Source organism: Amorphotheca resinae (genome assembly GCF_003019875.1).
Source record: "Amorphotheca resinae ATCC 22711 unplaced genomic scaffold M430scaffold_3, whole genome shotgun sequence".
Taxonomy (NCBI): Eukaryota; Fungi; Ascomycota; class Leotiomycetes; order Helotiales; family Amorphothecaceae; genus Amorphotheca; species Amorphotheca resinae.
This window is the reverse complement of record NW_020194473.1, coordinates 82,841-100,508: the sequence shown is the minus strand read 5'-3', so window position 1 is coordinate 100,508 and position 17,668 is coordinate 82,841. Positions and strand designations below refer to the sequence as shown.

Genomic DNA, 17,668 nt, shown 5'->3' with positions numbered 1-17,668 from the left:
ATTTTGGGGGCATCGATAAGCTTAATCTTAGCGTTGTTGGTGCCTTAGGCACAACATCTCAAACTCGCATACATCACGGCCCGGCATATCATCTTCATCTAGACATCCTCTCTCCGTTTTCTTCCTCCTCAGGTATAACATCCTTAAGAGAAGCAAAAGACGACATCTGGATTCAGACAATAGAACACTGCCATTTTGCGGCCACTCTGGCTGGAATATTGGCAAAGCGAGGACAACATACCGACCATGATTAGGACACAACGCTGAAAAGAACATTTACCATGGGAAGACTTGAATCTCTAACCTCGTGGGCCCTTGTAAGTCTGCAATATTCCGTAGTCCGTCATATACAGTCTTGCCGCCCTCTGTTTCTGAGAGTGCTTCAAGCGCCGTCCTACAGATACAACCGGGAAAAGGCTTTGTTTCGTTGATGGCACGTGACAACCCCGACTTGATATCCTCCCTTCCATCGGCACAAGCATTCTCGGTGTGCTACATTTTCTGATCTTTATTAGGGACGGACGCCATATGAGGACGAAGTTATTGAATTCCCACATACAACAGGCAGGCCAGGTGCTCAGCAATACAATGAGCATGGACGCCCAAGAAATCCAGAGACTAAACGAAGGGAGCGGGACAGTGTACGTGCTGCAAATGAAGTCATGCAAGTCACGGGTGTTGTCGAGGACTCTCTTGTAGCTAAGGCAAGGGCCAAGGCATATAAGCAAGAGAAAAATGAAGATACCTTTACCGGCCTAAGGTTGATGGAGGTCGGTCGTTCGGCCCTTGTTGGTGGAGTATGGGGTGTACTTGGGCTGCGGAGGCGGATTCTGGTACAGCATTGCCCCCTCATTCTACTCACATGAATGATTGCTGATGTTTCACAGTTATATAGACCATATTCAGAAATGGGCTTTCTCGAGATCTTACGAAACGAATCTGAGGTCAAATCAATACCCAGCTTCTTCTTGGCTGGGATCCCAACTGTCATTGCTTATCACATTTCCGATTGGACTGGATTTGTTATTCAGTCTATTGTAGATAGTGTCTTCGATGAAGATGAAGATGAATACACACCTGGGCAGCTGTGGTTTAAGCACACAGGTCAAATATTGTGAGTACAGCCCTCCAATCATATGACGCGCCCTGACCCTCCAGACTTGACGTGGCTTTCTGCTATGTCACATTAAATTTCCGCATGTTTGCAATACTCCAGCAGCTGAACTTGATTCCTGGTTCACATCTGCTACCGAGCCTACGGTCCTTTATCCCATTCTCGGCAGCCTCGCCCCTTCAACTTCCTGCTCCTCCGTCTCTCGAGATCAGATCTATTCTCTCATGGGGATTTGCTCTGTTTAGATCAGCAACACCACTATTAGTTATATTGGCTCATGGCAAGCTCAAATTCTTTGTTGCGCGGTTGTTCTATCGGCCGATTTACAAATCTCTCCCTCGACCAACAGGCGATAGTATGTTCTCTGGATTGCCTATCTCTACCCCCTCGATCGGATTCGATACACCTGATATACCCTTCGAAGAAGAGCGTCCCCGGCGAGGAGAAGATACGCCAACCTTACGAGCCCTGGAAGGTCTCCCGGCCTTGGATCGAGAAGAGCGTGAGGAAGCACGCATGCGTCAATCCTTGATGGATCAAGATGACTCGAGTGAGGATGAGAATGATGAGGTTCAACAAACTACCTTGATTAGTTTTGATGTCGAAGCTGCTCATGCGACCGAAAACTCTATGGGCACCTGGTCAGCAGAATTACGAAGCGCGAACGAGCCCAAGTCGAAGATTATCCAGTACCGTGTCACTGGACTTACAATGCTTCCTACGATACTTGCAACGGAAGGATTGAGAGAGATATGCGCGGGGATTTTGGTCATACCACTTGAGGCTGTGATGGTACGAATTATAGGGAGAGCGTATCTGCAGAATTCGGGCCTGAGCTTGTCCTCATTCTACGAAGTCTTCGCCTTTAAGGATGCTATTCCAGCCTGGCGAAATCTAGTTGGGGCCTTTGCGATACAGGTCGTTGCTACTGGGGTTATATGGGCAGGGTTTACACTGGGGAGTCAACGGTGGGCCGGCAAGAGAAGATCGAATGCGGAGGATAGACGGGAGCCACCGCCTTAAGAACAGTCAAAACATGCCGTATTTAACTTCCAGCTTCAAACGTGTGAGGTATTCTTGTTCTAAGCAGCGAGTCTCGACGAGTTATGGAGAGCGCAGCAGGATCTGGACCACGGAGGGGGAAAGGTGGCCGGGGTGATACGTGAATAAATTAACAGAGGCAATGGCGCAGAAATGGATCTTATTTGCCGTGTCATTATTACCGGAGGGGGGGCTGGAAGGCACGAAGAAAACCCCCGCAAAATGCCACCGATACTAGTCATTCTAGGTTCGACCGACCGCCTTTTGCCTATTTGTTGATGGATCAATGTTGGAAAACTAACTCAAGAGAGTATGTTTCACTGGCGATCGCAGCACCTCCCCGCACCCTTGCGAAACTATATATATTCAAAGGTTCCCGTCAAGATGCAAAGATCGCAATTTGAAGTTGTATACATGCATCTCAATCAGTTTAAATCTTTTCCCTGAAAGTCTTTTTTTCTCAGTTCATTGTTCATCATGGCAGAAGCAGAATCAAAGGGAATTGGAGCTGATGCCGACGCTATCAGCTCTTCTCACCATAGCGAGACCATGCTCCCTACAAATGCAGAACCTGTCAACGAAAAGGACGTCGGGCTTTCACCAAAACATCCTATCTCCAACACCAACCGTCGGGTCTCGGAATGGGAAGCTCTTCAAATCGCGCAGGCGGGTGACCTCGACACAATTAACGCAGAGGTGGATGAGATTGAAGCGGACCTGCAACGGATGAACCTGAGATCTACCTGGTACAAGCCACTTTTGAATTTCAGAGACCCAAAGTTGTTCGGTTACCTCCTCGTCGGTAAGATATACGAATGTAGCTGGGGCACGATGATTTACTCGTAATAGCTTTCGCTTCAATGGGCGGCTTACTCTCTGGTATTGATCAGTCCTTGATCAGTGGTGCTAATCTCTATCTTCCCGGGTGTAAGTTGGTCCTCGTAATCTAATCGTATCATTTATTGACCCCATAGCTCTACACCTCGATACGAAGCAGGTCAGCCTGGTCAGTTCAGGAGTGCCTCTGGGAGCTGTTGGGGGTGCGCTGATGCTCGGCCCCCTCAATGAGTGGCTCGGTCGTCGGATGGCCATCATTGTCTCCCTGGTGCTCTATACCGTCGGCGCAGGCCTCGAAGCTGGAGCCATTAACTTCGGCATGATGGTTGCCGCGAGAGTAATTCTCGGTCTTGGGCTTGGTCTCGAGGGCGGAACCGTCCCTGTCTACGTCGCCGAATCAGTGTCCCGCAAATATCGAGGGAATCTCGTCTCCTTGTACCAGTTCATGATCGCTCTTGGAGAAGTGTTTGGCTATGTCGTAGCCGCTATTTTCGTTGATGTGAAATCTGGAAACTGGAGATATATGCTTGGGTCTTCTCTTGTCTTCTCGACCATCATGTTCGTCGGGATTATCTTCATGCCTGAATCCCCACGTTTCCTCATGCACAAAGGCAAGACCACTGAAGCCTGGTTCGTTTGGAAACGGATCCGCGGTGAAGATGAGGAGGCCAGGAAGGAATTCTTCGTCATGAAACATTCGGTCGATGAAGAATTCGCGCTCAAGCAAGAAGCAGGAAGAAATCGGCGTTTCATCTGGATGGACTTCTTGACCGTCCCTCGAGCCCGGCGCGCAATCATCTACGCTAATGTGATGGTCTTTCTCGGACAGTTTACGGGGATCAACGCTATCCAATATTACATGGCGACCCTCATGGCGCAAGTGGGCTTCGACGCCAAGAAATCCGTCTTCATGTCTCTTGTCGGCGGCGGCTCCCTGCTCCTCGGCACCATTCCCGCCATCTTGTACATGGAGAAATTCGGACGTCGTTTCTGGGCGTGCGCCATGCTGCCCGGCTTTTTCATCGGCCTCTTGATCATCGGCTGTAGCTATCTAATTGATCCGCACACCAACGTCGCCGGTGCACAGGGCGCCTACATCACCGGGCTTATCCTCTACGAGGGCTTCTTTGGCTCCTACGCCTGTCTCACCTGGGTCATCCCCTCCGAGGTCTACCCCACGTACCTGCGATCCTACGGCATGGAGACGTCCGACGCGATGCTCTTCCTCTGTTCCTTCCTAGTCACTTATTTCTTCTCACAGATGCAAAAAGCCATGTCGCAGATCGGCCTCACGCTCGGCTTCTACGGCGGGATTGCGGTCGTGGGATGGGTTTACCAGCTGCTGTTCATGCCGGAGACGAAGAACAAGACGTTGGAGGAGATAGATGTTCTTTTTAGTCAGCCGACAGGTGAGCTGGTTAGGGAGAATTGGAGGAGTGTTAAGGTTACTATTGCGGATTTTTTCTGTTTTAGGTGGGGGAAGGTCTTTAGTCCGGTTAGTGAGGGGGAACTTTTTAGGGGCGAGAACAATCGTATGAGTATGGAGAAGGGAGAGGAGAAGGATGAAAAGGTTCCAATGTCCCAATAGGAGTAGAGATGTGAGGACAACAATGCATTGGTTTGAAACATGGGCTGTCTCTAACACTTTTAAGAACGTACAAAAATAGTCTTCGAAGAGGAGCATGAAGATATTTCGGTGTCGGTAAATCATATGAATTCTACTCTAGCACATCAAGTCTATAGAAATCAGCATAGAACTCGTGGTATATGTAACAAGGGAAGGGAAAATCAATGGACAAGGATGATGAAGCGTGATATAAACACAAGAGCAAGATGACATCTAGTTATTAAACCTGGACATCTGCCCATCCCTGACGTTCAAAGCCAAATTGGAAATCGGTGTATAAAACATCCCCAATGAAAATCAACTTCCGCATACATCTTCATAGAAGTGACTGCAATGTCCGTAAATCAGAAAAGGAGAAGCATCAGAACTATTCTTATTCTAGCAAGAGAGGTAAAGCTACTGTGCCCAAATATCTAAGTAGCACAAAGCGAACTAAAACGTCAAATTACTCTCTATCGAAACCATCAAGTCCGCAGCTCTCCCAGCCACACTTTTACACTCATCACTAACTCCATCTTCTATGGAAACAGCCCGAAACCTCTCCCTCCAAAAGTGCCACCTGTGAAGAGAAAGCATTCCTTTGCCGTCATACAGCGGTCCCGAGTTCCAAGTTCGCAAGTCGTCGGACGAGACGTCGCCAGAGAATAAGATCTGCTTAAATAGACTCTGTCCGTTCCACAAGATCCACTGCGCTGCAGCCAATACATTACAGTCGCGAATAGCGTCTTCGTCCTGGTTTGTCTCGAGAGCATCACGAAGTGTCCATATAGCATATGTTGGATCCGTGTTCCAGACCCGGCATTCTTGGAGGTTGGCTAGAAATGCGTTGTAGTTCACCCATGCGTCTGGGCGCTCAGGCTCGGGACCTATAAGATGTTAGTTAAATGGATGGCAGATGCATAGTCTGACAATATTAGTGTGAAACTTTACCATTGTACCAATCCCTTTTACTTTCTCCAAGCCGTTGGTAACGATTATAAACATCCGCCTTGCCCTATAAATACATCAGTGAGGGGAGGATTGCAGACTTGAGAGATGTCTTTTACCTTCGAAGTCATCTTATCGTTCACCTTTGTCGAACGGCCGATGTATTCCAGAAGCCGAGCTAGTTTTAGTTGGGATGGATGATGGTATGGGATCTGCTCAGAAAGTTCAAAGCACACCTCACCGAAGGACCAAATCTCAGTTGACAAGGGAGCCTTTTCCGGCAGAAGGGCTAGAACTGACTCGGCAGCAGACTCAAGGGACAAGGTGGTGTCAGGCTGCAGAAGATCCCGCAAGATAACGAAGACTTTGTCGATGGAAAAGGCCGATGTCCCGGTAGCCTTGTATGCTGGGGTCCCGTGGCTGAACTTTGAATTCAGGGTGGAAATTATCGAGGAAGATTTCTTGGCCTCCTGGCCAGGAGTTCCCGTGAAGCCCTCTAGTTTGAGGTCAAGGGATGCCATGGCGAGAAATATTTGAGTGTGCTTGAGTAGGTGTAAGAGTATTCTGAGATAGAACCAAGTGTATGACTGCTGGAGAGAGATATCTAGGTTATCAGATCAGAGCTTCGATTTGGATTTGAGTTAAGAGTCTTGAGTTCGGGTTTTGGATTGGGATCTGGATGTAGATGTGTAGCTACAAAGGAAGAGAGAGAAGGAGGGGAGAAATAATTCAAATTTAGACTAAACTTTATGTACCTACTTCGAATGATTTACACTATCCTTAGGCTGCGCAGAAACCCATGGGTTCCTACCTTATGAAATGGGTCGGGTATCTACCCTATGGGGTAGATAGGTTATTATCCTAACTTTGGGTATCGGAATCCTACTCTTCTCACCGCGAGAGGATGGATTTAGATCCTCTCCTTGTTAGAGGTTCGTCAAAATCTAATGGAGGTGGCATGAAGGTGGCGGGCGTTCAAGATTATAAGTTTATAACATTTGCGGCTGAACACATCCATCCAAATTGAGTTCGTCCATTCACAACACCTCGTGTCGCAGTTGCCGCCGAGCTCCTTGAATGGCCTTCCCGAATCAAATAAGCGCCCAAGCCGCCCGTCCAACCAGGTTTAAAACCTTTGGCCGCCAGATATGAAATCCAAATGTTGGTTTTATGTTTCAGGATATGCGACCTTTCATCTATATTTGCTGCCCACAGTCGTACAACTTCGAGACGAGGGTTAGGTATACTCCATAGTGTTAAGTAACATAAAGAGTACAAAACGAGAGCGCGATGTGTTGACTAGGTGGAGAATCTCAAAAATCTTTACAAACCCTATCTTCTTAACCCTCAAGAATGCCAACCTTTAATGCATCTTGGTCCTTGGATATCAATCAACCCGGATCTTCTCCACTCCTTGCTTTACCTCCTTTAGTGGAACACTGCGTAGACCAGCTGTTTTCTCTTCCTTCTTACCCGGCTCTAACAACCACAACTCCCTCACGCCCAAACCCTCCAAAAATTCCACCGCTCTCCCAAAATTCGTACCTACATGTGCAACTCCATGACTATCATCACTCAACGTCAGCTTCCCCCCTTGGCCCAGGAACTCCTCACAGATCCACCTTCCCGGATACGGTTCCTTAAGACCCTTCCTCAACGCACTGGAATTAATCTCAAGGAGGCCACCCTGCTGCACAACCATAGCCAGATTCCTCTTCACTTTCTCCCAAACCCCTTTCCACTGCCTCAAATCCCGATCCGGCTCTTCGCTCAACAACCTAATGAGGTCAAAATGGCCTACGACTCTCGGTTTCAGCGCGCGCAGCATCTCGTACTGCTCATCGAAGTAATCCTCGAACAGCTTCTCCTCTGAGCCGCCGGAAATCTCGCGCGCCTTCGCGTAGAAGGCAGCATCGTAGTCGATCGGCACCTCATGCACGTGATGCACCGAGCCGATGAAGTAATCGACGCGCGGGTCCTGGGCCAGCTCGTGGATGAGCGGCGCGTAGGACGGCCGGATCCATTCCCCCTCGAACCCGATGAGGAGGGGGATCTGGGAGGCGTATTTGGTGCGCAGCCGCGAGGCTTCGGCTAGGAAGGCGGAGTGGCGCGGGAGGAGAGCGGAGATGCTGTCCCCGGCGGAGATCTGGCGGGGGTGTTAGAGCGGAGAGGAAAAAGGGGGGCGGGGGAGGAGGGGAGGGACGGACTTCTTCGGGGTAGAGATCGCTGTCGGAGAGGCGGGGCATGTGCTCAGTGAGGGCGAAGCTGATCATTCCCGAGGAGATGGCGGTCTGGACGATGGTCTCGAGCGAGTCTTTGGCATGGCCAGGACAGAATTGCCCGGAGTGACTGTGCATTGAGAAAGCCATGTTGGTGGTTTGGAGGATTGAGATGTAGAATCACCTGATTAATCGATATTGATTTGTAGATATACGGTTCTCCGCCACTACGGCAACCATTTCGTCTTGACACTCCTGTTGCCCATTGTACCCTGAAGCGCAAACACTATAAAACACCAAAGCCGCAAAGCGTAAAATGGAGAAAACACGTTTGTCCACATTTGGCATATAGGAAGCCGACCAGTGTTGCAGAAGTCAGAATAAGCTCAAGTCCTTATCATATCAGCAACCAATACGTGACCAGGAAGGGACGGGTAGAGTTTTAGTAATCACGGCCACTTATCCACACAGTCCGCACTCCCTCAACTCAATTCAAAGCCCAACGACAGGTAGGGTAGAGTGAACTTGTCACAGGGCTTGTTGAGGATACACCACGTTGCAACAAGCTGTGGCTTAGTGGATACAGCTTCTGGCAATCGCGAGTGGTACCCCCTTGCCTCTCCCTTATACAGCAAGTCTGTTGCAAATTATCATGTGCGCACTTCTCTGATGACTTTATTGAATGAAAGGATTGGAGACATCTACTGGGGTGCTCAGTAACAAGAAACATGACCTCCTCTTCTACTCCAAGGACAGTATTGTCCGGACTAAGGTCCTTTGTCGGAAAGCCCTCCTCTTGCAGCAGAAATTCACTATCTTTTGATATCGTTGCAAGGCAACAAGTCAAAGGCTCACGACAAAGCTTTCAAGCTTTTATATTTGGTTCAATTCAAGGATAAGGCGAGGGATAGTCAAGGTACAGCCTATTGCCTAAAGTGGCAGGGGAAAAGGTGACTTTTCTGAGTTATTTTAAAAGAGAGTTAAGTAGATTATCAACAAGGAAATGGTTGGTCAACATAAGGCTGGTTCTTGTAGTCAAGTGCTAATAGCTTTTCAAGGATATTTCAAAAGCTCATGTTAGTATACAAAGAAAAGAGTGACAAGGCTCGACAAACTCAATATCAGAGAACATGAAGAATATCTACCGGGTCGACTCTACGAGATCAGGTCGACGACTTATGTTTAGTAGCTTTCTTCCCGAGATCTCTAGTTGCTGTCCCACTCTCCATTTCCATTACAAGTTCGACACGTTCTTATCACCATCCCATCATCGCAGCCGCATCGAACGTCCCAACTTCCTTCTCCACGACAGTTGTCGCATTCTGGGTAAGCGTCCAGAACGCCGCTGCCGCCGCACTTTCCGCAGGTCTTGGTTTTTCAGCCAGTACCGCCGCATCTGGTGCATGTTGTTTTGGCTTCTCCTTGGCCGTTACAATTACCGCAGACAGGCATTTTGGCAGCGAAAATAGAGGCTAGATTATCAGTCAACGTATTGGATATTGGTAGTAAAGGAGAGATGTTAAGCTTACATTCTTGACTGATGTCTTGCAGGTGAATTCAAGTGTGCGCCTCTCTGAGAACTTTCAGTTATCGTCAGAGCTATTGTATAGCTTGTATGTATTTGAAGATGAGGCTGTAAGCCATGTACTATATAGCCTGTTGTGATGATGAGGCTCTTGAAGTGCCATCTGATCCGCTCAATCCGATACTGACCGAAAACACTCTGGTGCAGTTAGGCTGCGATGCTTTGTTTGGGCCGCAATGCTTTGCCTGAGGGGGTGATGATTCAGGCTATAGTGTTTTAGACTATAATTCCTCACCTATACGTGATGCGCCTACGAATCAGTGGTACTGTATGCGCGAGGCTGAGAGCCTTCTCAAAAATCCCCTACTGCGATCGTCGATCGATCTACTAATCCTATCTAGTAATCACGCCCCTGTCCTTCTCCATTCCTTGGCAAGTGCCAGAGTCGTGCACCTGATCGCGACACGGTGTAGACAAGGCTGGCGGAGATTTACCTTAGGTATGGCCAAAGTAAACAAGTACTAAGTTATCCCAACGGCGCAGAACAGTCTTTTAGACGAAAGGTTTAAAAGTATAATAGATACTGTAGTAAAACCTTGTAACACTTCCTAAGGACCGTGCATAAGTACAGCTATAAAGCATCATTATAGTACAATATCTCATTAGTACAAGCACTCCTTAGAACAAGAACCTTAAACCATACAACACCCCTAATTAAGCCCCCTTTTTTTTAAGCCCAACACATCTTGACTTCAACTTCTGTCAAGAAGTTAATTATCTAAACTAGGTAGTCTATAGAAGCTGTTATCATTCTTCACTACAGATTCCAATTCAACCATAATGAACCATTATCCGCACCCCCTCTTAAACATCTTAAGCTCTGCTCCAAAAAGCAGCAGTATTCTTCCTCGATCCCTCTTCGGTCTGTAAACCTAGTTATGTCCATCTATAATAAGCATGAGGATTATTGTGTACCTAGGTAGTATTACGCTCTTATATTACTATTACTACTTTGTATAACAAGATTGACACTGATACTTATCTATCCGTACCTTACTATCTCAGCGAGTATATAGGGTAATTAAAAATAAAAGGGTAATTGGAAATAAAAGGGTAATTGGAAATAAAAGGGTAATTGGAAATAAAAGGGTAATTGGAAATAAAAGGGTAATTGGAAATAAAAGGGTAATTGGAAATAAAAGGGTAATTAGAGATAAAAGTGTCGAGCTCTAAGAAAACATTTTGGCCCTGGTCTGCACGTCTGATTGAGTATCCATTGACTATACATAAGGCACGTGACACTATCCGTCAAGTATTAACGGGTGGGGTGGAGTTGATACGGAGTGCCTTTCAGTACAGCAGCAGACTGGGCCAGTGCAGGGTCACAGTTATAGCGGGTGGCGGGAACTTCAAACAATCGCATCATACACATATTCACATTGAGAATCACAATCACAAGCATGTATAGAGCCATATCCACAGGTATATAGGTGGAACAGACTTTTGGTATTGGAATTATCTGCAATCATCCCATATTCCCATCACTCCACGCGCGGTCGCGCTTTCTGCTAAGTTGTGCCAGCCTGAATGGACAGGAGCACTTCCGTATGCCATCAGCGTAAGCAAGCATATTGCTCTTCTTCGTTGAAGAGACCATGCCCGCCATTGTAATCGCCCATTCGCAAATGATGGAAATTGAAAAGCCTTGACCTCGTCCGCAAAGATCCTCATGCATCACATGTGCCGCAAGAGCCCCGCGGAAAGATCCCCACTACTTTTGTCTAAAGCAAGATGGAAAGGAAAAAAAAGCTGAAAACTGTACAACGATCTTCTAATGTGGGGTTCATTTTGACCCTCGAATGGGGAAAAACCGAAAGATTTTAGGAGAGCATAACCGTCATAATGCGTTCTGTGAAACCCAGGCTTTTCTCTTCCGCTTATGTCCCAGGAAAATGCATCATGACCGGTACGCCGCAGGTGGCATCTCATGCGTCTGCCTGATCGCCCGTGATCATCTATGGGTATCGAGACGAGGGGGACAGCCAGGGACAAAAGACAACGCTATCTATTCGTATGCAGGCCGATGATCGAAGAACCACGAGCTGAAGCTTTGCAGAAGGCAAGACGCCAGCTTCCGTCGTGGTGGGCCACCACCAGAAAAATCGCAAATGTCGTGAAAAGAGGCACTCGAAAGCGAATTACCGAACCGAATTAAGAAACCGAACTCGCAAGAAAGAAACGAAGATGTATCCACAGAGTCAGAATGTCTGTCGATATGTGCCCGACGACCATGTCCAGATATTTTAGATTCAACTTCCACGGAAGAGGATCAAAGGGACAGGGACGCCGCTGCATGATGATCTACCACCAGGATTGGCCGCTGCCACCTCCGGATGGGTTGCCATAGGATCCACCACCATAGCCGCCGCCGTAGGCAGCTGGGGGAGGTGGGCCACCATATCCACCGCCATACGCGGGAGCAGGGGGTCCGCCGAATCCACCGCCGTAGCTTGGACCGCCACCACCTCCGAACTTTCTGAAGTCACGGTTGGCACCAGCGCCACGGCCACGGCCACCGGAGCGTCCGCCTCCACGGCCGCCGCCAAATCCGGCACCCTCACGGGCAATGTTCTCGAGGAATGCGGGAACTTCCTGGTTGGCTTCCTTCAGAAGCTCAATGAGGTCCCGGACAACAGCTCGGTTGCCACGGTTGAAGAATGCAGTCGCGATACCAGTGTTACCGGCACGACCTGTACGACCGATTCGGTGCACGTAGTCATCGATATCCGTTGGAAGATCGTAGTTGACAACGTGCTTAACGTGCGGGATATCCAGACCTCTTGCCGCGACAGCGGTGGCGACGAGGATTGGGCAACGTCCATTTCGGAACATCTCAAGAGCACGCTCACGCTCACGCTGGGTGCGGTCACCGTGGATGGAGGTTGCAGGGAAGTTCTGGTTGATCAAGAAGTCTGACAGGGAATCTGCCATACGCTTCGTCTCGACGAAAATGAGGGTAAGTCCAGCACCGTGGGTGTGGAGGATGTCGAGCAGGACAGAGCGCTTGTCCATGTCCTCGACGTATTCAACCTTTTGGGTGATGTTCTCGGAGGTGGAACCAACACGTCCAACAGACAGGAAGATGTAGTCCTTCAAGAAATCTCTGGCGAGCATCTGAATGTCGCGGGGGAAGGTGGCGGAGAACATGAGAGTCTGACGGTTCTGGACGCCTGGCATATCCTCACCCTCAACAATTCTGCGGATTTGGGGCTCGAAACCCATGTCCAACATACGATCAGCCTCGTCGAGAACAAGGTACTTGATGTTGCACAGCGAGATACGGCCTCGCTCGATCAAGTCGACAAGACGACCTGGAGTGGCAACGAGAAGATCACAGCCACGCTCGATTTGACGAAGCTGAGAACCAATGTCTGCACCACCATAGACGACGCATGGTCGAACCCAGGATCGGTATGCGAACTTGCGAGACTCGTCGAAGATTTGAGAGACAAGTTCACGGGTTGGTGCAAGGATCAAGGAGGTGGGGTAAGCCTTGCGTTGACGTCCGAAGCTTCCTCCGGCGCCAGCAGGTGGAGCGGAAGGACCTGTCTGGAAAGCCTGGGACAGGATGGGGAACAAGAAACCACCAGTCTTTCCGGAACCAGTCTGGGCACAAGCCATCAAATCACGGCCGCCCATGACAATAGGGATGGAGTATTTCTGGACTGGTGTAGGGACCTTGTAGTGAGCGAGCTCGATGTTCTTCAACAGGTGGTCATCAAGAGGTGGGTTGGTGAACTTGAGGACAGGCTCGGGAACATCGTGTCCTGAGGCCTCGACGGGGATATCGTCGTACTTCTCGAAGTTGATACCGGTTTGTTGCTTGGATGGGTCATCTGGAACACCGAAGAGTTCGCGCTCGATGCGTGGGTTGGCAGGTCCGGCTATGTGTTTGCCATCTCTCCACTGTCCGTCGCCGCTACCTCGAGCAGAGGGCGCGCCACCGGAAGGGTTGCCATAGGCGTTCTTGTTGAAGGATGGAGCGGGGCCATCCCAGTTTCGGCCACCAGAAGGGCGAGGAGTGAAGTCGGGAGCGTTGGCCCAGTTTCCTGCAGGGCGGGGACCGTCGGGGTAGTTGCCCCTACTTGTTCAGATGAGTTAGCCTTCCATCAAATAAATCGTAAAACTGGTCGCGAGGGATGTGCGCGTGTTGCGGTGAGAGTACTTACGCAGCGGGAGAAGCCCAGGCACTGCCATTGATACCGCCGTTCATAGGAGGCGGGCCACCGTTGAGTCCTTGGGGGGCGCCACCCATCTTTCCTCGCATGTGAGGAGGAATGTACGAGCGCTGTTCGCCACCAGGGCCGTTAAGGCTGAGACCGCTCATGTTGAGTTGATCCGCCATGGTGAGTTTCGTTGGAAGGTGAGGTTCGGAGTGAGGCTGATGTGTAGAAGATCGGATCTTGGATTATCGACGTGGATCGCTGAGTGAGCGCGGGGTCGAAGTGTCCCTGGGCTCTCTGGGAAGATCGTAGGATCGAAAAAAGAGGGCCGAAAGACGTAAGAAGAATTCTATGAACCGAAACGCGATTCGAGACGATTAGGAGAAAGGCTGTGACGTCCTACCCCTAAGATTAAGGAAAGACGTATTCTGCGGCCGTTCTGCTGCACTGGAATCCTCAGAAAGACAAAAGCTTCCAAGGAAATTGAAAGGAGGGGGTAGAAGAGTGATATGAGGGGAGGGTAGATGTGGGAGGTGAAAGAGGTTGGAGGAGGGAAGAAGAAGTTCGGTGTTGAAGGCAAAAAAATAAACGATTTGGACAAAAACCCTTCGCAGCGTCTCGCTTCCGCTCGCTTCCAGAATAGGTTGGCGCTAGGCTGGATCGAGCGCTGGCCGCGGTTGGTCAGGGGCCCTGCGCTTATGTAATCCCAGGGTTTTCTTGCCACCGACTGGGCACGTGATATCGGATCGGGTGCGAGCGCCTTCGAGAAAGAACTACTGTTCAGTACAGTATCCGGGGACAGTCCCGTCTTTTGGTAGGTATTCACAGCGGCTGGGCCAGGTAGGAGAGTGGTGGCGAGTTACAGAGAGGGTGAGAGATGGGGAGACAACTAACCAGGTACAGGCTTGCTTTACAGCGTTGCAAACGACAAGGCCTTGGGAACGGAGGAGAGCTTCATACCTTGGGTTCATGGTCGTCGTCGTAGAGGCACGTAGGGGGCGTTCGTTCATGAGAATGGAGAAGGGCAAACAACGCTGGCACGACAGAGGCACTCTCTCCATTGCAACGCAGATCCAAACTACGTCCCATCCCCTATCAGGCTCACCAGAAAAGCACACATAACCAACCCCCCAAGGGAGGAGACATCACACGTTCCAACCTCACAAGCTGAAAGGCCCAGTGTTTGACCCCCGTGATCGCCATTTGATGCCATGCTATAATACACCATTCCATGAATTATCCTCCACAAAACCAAGAGATCCAAAGCCCCAAAACTCAATCAAGGACAAACAACCCGCGCATCATCGTTGTAATCCACCTCCCTGATTCCATCCTTCGTGATGACCTTGACCAACATGCCCTTGAAATCGATCGGTAACCGTCTCTTCAGTTCGTCCGTGCACATCCTCAAGATCTTGAGCCCTTGCTCGAAATTGATGTCTGGGTGGTGGTGTTTGTCGAGGATCGAGAGACAGTAGTATTGCGCGTACCCGTGGGCAGCATATGGGACGGGCGCCAGCGACGCAAGGTAGTCCAGCCAGTACAGCGAGGGCTTGTCGGTGATGGGGTCGACACCGCCGAGGAGGAGGTTGACATTGTAGGGTTTGCGGGAGCGGAGAGAAGAGGCGAGTTCACCGCGAACAAAGTGTGCGATGGCAGAGGGAGAGAGGTCGATGTTGTTCCGCATGGAGTAGAGCTGGGCATTGGCCTGGATATATTCTGCGAATTGGACTGGGGAAGGGGAAGTCAGAGAGGGAGCGTATTCGCAGAAAGGGTGCCCATACTTGTATCTCCGGCCTCTCCAGAGAAGGCCATGAGGGTATGCTGGTTCAATGCTCTCGTCTTGTCGTCTGACGCCTTGAGAATCGTTGCTCCTCTCATAGCGGCCTGGGAGGCTGCGATGATGGTGAAATCCTTGCCGGTGATACCAAGTAAGACTTCCCTAATGGACACCGCACGTTAGCATATGCCGTGCCGAGCTCCAGCATGAGGGAACGTACATGATGATGGTGTTTTGGGGTTGAAGTTGAGCTGGAAGAGTGCTGTCTTGGTCGTTTACTATGAAATACCATGAAGCTCTTCACACGCGTAGCTGTCGCTGCCTCGCCAGTTCCTGCCAGCATCTGATTGGTCGGCTGCTGAGAGGTCAACGGTGCTGACTCAGCAGCCTCCAGATCGAAGAAGAGCCGCTAGGCTGTCTCTGGTCTAGCCCTGACGACCCCCGGTCGAGAAATTCCAGCGGCAGAATAATTTTCGAGGGACGCTGATTTTTGACATTTTTTGGCAATTTTTGGGGGCATTTTCTGGGACAATTGGAAGAAATCTCTCGATTCCGGACAATCCCAGCAGCAATGTCCTCCTTCTTCACCATCCCCTCGGGGCAAAAGAAACGGAAGCGCACCGAGGCTTCAGACGTGCCCGCAAAGAGGTTCGCATCGGCGAAAACCCCCAGAGAACCCAAGAAGCCGCGGAGAGTCCAAAGGGACGAATCTATATCTGGCAGCGAGGATGAGAGCGACGAGGGCCCGCGAGATGCAACGGACGACGAAGAGCCAGACTTGACATCCAGCTCGGAAGGAGAAGAAGGGGATGAGGAGGAGACTGCGGCGGAAAGACGACTGCGGCTGGCAGAGCGCTACCTGGAAAATATCCGTGAAGAAGTGGATGAAATCGGGTTCGACGCCGAGGAGATCGACCGAGACCTCATTGCGGAACGGCTAAGAGAAGATGCTGCTGAGTCGAAGGGACTCGTGTACCGGAAGTTGGCCGACGAGTTATCTTTCCAAGATGCTTCACATAGCGTGTTCAGGAATAACAGCGAGGCTGTCACAAGCATTGCTACCTGCCCGCCGTTCGCATACACCGTTACCAAAGACCTGTGTTTGACAAAGTGGAGGTTACAGGACCTGCCAAAGGACCAATTCCCGCAGAAGAAGAAAAAATCAAAGAACCCACCTCCGCCGCCGAGGCGAAAACCGATCCAGCTCGCCTTCGTGCGAGGAGACAAGAGGAAGGCAAAGGACAACTCGTATCAAGGGCACGTAGACAGCATATTGGCTGTTGCAGCCTCTCAAGATGGCAAATTCGTCGTCACCGGAGGGAGGGATCGAAGAATAGTGGTGTGGGATGCGGAGACATTGAAGCCCTTACGGGTATTCTCTCAACATCGAGATGCCGTGACGGGGCTTGCCTTCCGACGAGGCACGAATCAGATGTATTCCAGCTCGAAGGACCGAACGGTCAAGATCTGGAGTTTGGACGAATTGGCATACGTCGAGACCCTATTTGGGCACCAGGATGATGTCGTTGATGTTGCTGCTTTGGCGCAGGAGAGATGTATCAGTGTAGGAGCACGCGACCGAACCGCACGGTTATGGAAAGTCGTCGAAGAGACCCAACTTGTGTTTCGCGGCGGTGGGGGGGACAAGAAATCAAAACAGGGAAAAGGCCTAAGGGTATTAGAGGGCAGCATGGATCGTGTGGCTATGATCGATGAGGAGATGTTCGTCACGGGGAGCGACAATGGAAGTCTATCACTATGGACCATAAACAAGAAGAAGCCCATCTTCACACTGCCACTGACGCATGGTCTCGATCCTCCTCTCGCGCCCGAAGCAGCATCCGCCGAAACGCACCCCGATCCCAGCAGTGTCCCGGAGCCGCAACCCCGCTGGATCACAGCCCTGGCCACGATTCCCTACTCAGATGTTATTCTGAGTGGCAGTTGGGATGGCCACGTCCGGGCGTGGAGACTCAGCGACGACAAGAAGAGAATCGAGGCCATTGGAACTCTCGGTTCCTCTGGAGGAATTGTCAATTCCTCGACGCTTGCCGAGTCCCCTGCTGTCGTCAATGGACACGTGGACGGGGAGAGTGAACCTGCTGCGGATGCCCCCCCTGCCGTGGTCCGCGGCGTCGTTAATGATATATCTGTGTTTGAGCGCGGGGAGCGCGGGAAGGATGGCGTGTGCGTTGTCGTGGCTGTTGGCAAGGAACATCGGATGGGCAGATGGCAGAGAGTCCAGGGGAAGAATGGCGCGGTTGTCTTCGAGATTCCGCGGGTCGAAAATACTGCTGCAAAAACAAATGGAACTGTGGAGGGAACCGGCGACGAGGCATGATTTGTGTGAGCATTGCATTGCATGGTATCATTGT

At 50.3% G+C, this 17,668-nt stretch overlaps 8 protein-coding genes across 8 annotated transcripts; 3 read left to right on the top strand and 5 right to left on the bottom strand.

The window, feature by feature from the left end:
• Positions 1–281: 281 nt before the first annotated feature.
• On the top strand, positions 282–2,137 carry M430DRAFT_25718 (hypothetical protein; the record flags this gene model as incomplete). The annotated part of the gene is made up of 4 exons (XM_024865284.1): positions 282–317; positions 516–833; positions 888–1,114; positions 1,159–2,137. The coding sequence occupies 4 exons, from the start codon at positions 282–284 to the stop codon at positions 2,135–2,137; spliced, it is 1,560 nt and encodes a 519-aa protein (XP_024722785.1).
• A 30-nt stretch (positions 2,138–2,167) lies between these two features.
• Positions 2,168–2,557, bottom strand: M430DRAFT_208967 (hypothetical protein). Its single transcript, XM_024864392.1, has one exon. The coding sequence runs from the start codon at positions 2,395–2,397 to the stop codon at positions 2,197–2,199; it is 201 nt and encodes a 66-aa protein (XP_024722784.1). The 5' UTR covers positions 2,398–2,557; the 3' UTR covers positions 2,168–2,196.
• On the top strand, positions 2,558–4,772 carry M430DRAFT_208976 (hypothetical protein). Its single transcript, XM_024864393.1, has 4 exons — positions 2,558–2,953; positions 3,005–3,082; positions 3,130–4,590; positions 4,645–4,772. The coding sequence occupies exons 2-3, from the start codon at positions 3,016–3,018 to the stop codon at positions 4,578–4,580; spliced, it is 1,518 nt and encodes a 505-aa protein (XP_024722783.1). The 5' UTR covers positions 2,558–2,953; positions 3,005–3,015; the 3' UTR covers positions 4,581–4,590; positions 4,645–4,772.
• A 279-nt stretch (positions 4,773–5,051) lies between these two features.
• M430DRAFT_39996 (hypothetical protein) lies at positions 5,052–6,067 on the bottom strand (the record flags this gene model as incomplete). Its single annotated transcript, XM_024867359.1, has 3 exons — positions 5,052–5,485; positions 5,550–5,613; positions 5,666–6,067. 3 exons carry the CDS (start codon positions 6,065–6,067, stop codon positions 5,052–5,054), a joined length of 900 nt encoding a protein of 299 aa, XP_024722782.1.
• Positions 6,068–6,933: 866 nt separating this feature from the next.
• Positions 6,934–7,915, bottom strand: M430DRAFT_25715 (hypothetical protein; the record flags this gene model as incomplete). The annotated part of the gene is made up of 2 exons (XM_024865283.1): positions 6,934–7,692; positions 7,754–7,915. The coding sequence occupies 2 exons, from the start codon at positions 7,913–7,915 to the stop codon at positions 6,934–6,936; spliced, it is 921 nt and encodes a 306-aa protein (XP_024722781.1).
• A 3,736-nt stretch (positions 7,916–11,651) lies between these two features.
• On the bottom strand, positions 11,652–14,075 carry M430DRAFT_56629 (hypothetical protein; the record flags this gene model as incomplete). The annotated part of the gene is made up of 2 exons (XM_024868622.1): positions 13,520–14,075; positions 11,652–13,431 (listed from the first exon to the last, which is right to left on the bottom strand). The coding sequence occupies exons 1-2, from the start codon at positions 13,693–13,695 to the stop codon at positions 11,652–11,654; spliced, it is 1,956 nt and encodes a 651-aa protein (XP_024722780.1). The 5' UTR covers positions 13,696–14,075.
• A 717-nt stretch (positions 14,076–14,792) lies between these two features.
• M430DRAFT_134948 (hypothetical protein) lies at positions 14,793–15,575 on the bottom strand (the record flags this gene model as incomplete). Its single annotated transcript, XM_024862383.1, has 3 exons — positions 15,514–15,575; positions 15,298–15,455; positions 14,793–15,244 (listed from the first exon to the last, which is right to left on the bottom strand). Coding segments are annotated over exons 1-3 (612 nt in total). The 5' UTR covers positions 15,516–15,575.
• Positions 15,576–15,864: 289 nt separating this feature from the next.
• Positions 15,865–17,634, top strand: M430DRAFT_96731 (hypothetical protein; the record flags this gene model as incomplete). Its single annotated transcript, XM_024869981.1, has 1 exon — positions 15,865–17,634. The coding sequence occupies one exon, from the start codon at positions 15,865–15,867 to the stop codon at positions 17,632–17,634; it is 1,770 nt and encodes a 589-aa protein (XP_024722778.1).
• Between the last annotated feature and the right edge of the window lie 34 nt (positions 17,635–17,668).

Bases quoted from the DNA above. Each gene is read 5' to 3' on its own strand.
- M430DRAFT_208967 (XM_024864392.1), bottom strand. From the start codon at position 2,397: ATGACTAGTATCGGTGGCATTTTGCGGGGGTTTTCTTCGTGCCTTCCA.
- M430DRAFT_208976 (XM_024864393.1), top strand. From the start codon at position 3,016: ATGGGCGGCTTACTCTCTGGTATTGATCAGTCCTTGATCAGTGGTGCT. The intron at 3,083-3,129 runs GTAAGTTGGTCC...TTGACCCCATAG, and splicing joins TAATCTCTATCTTCCCGGGT to CTCTACACCTCGATACGAAG.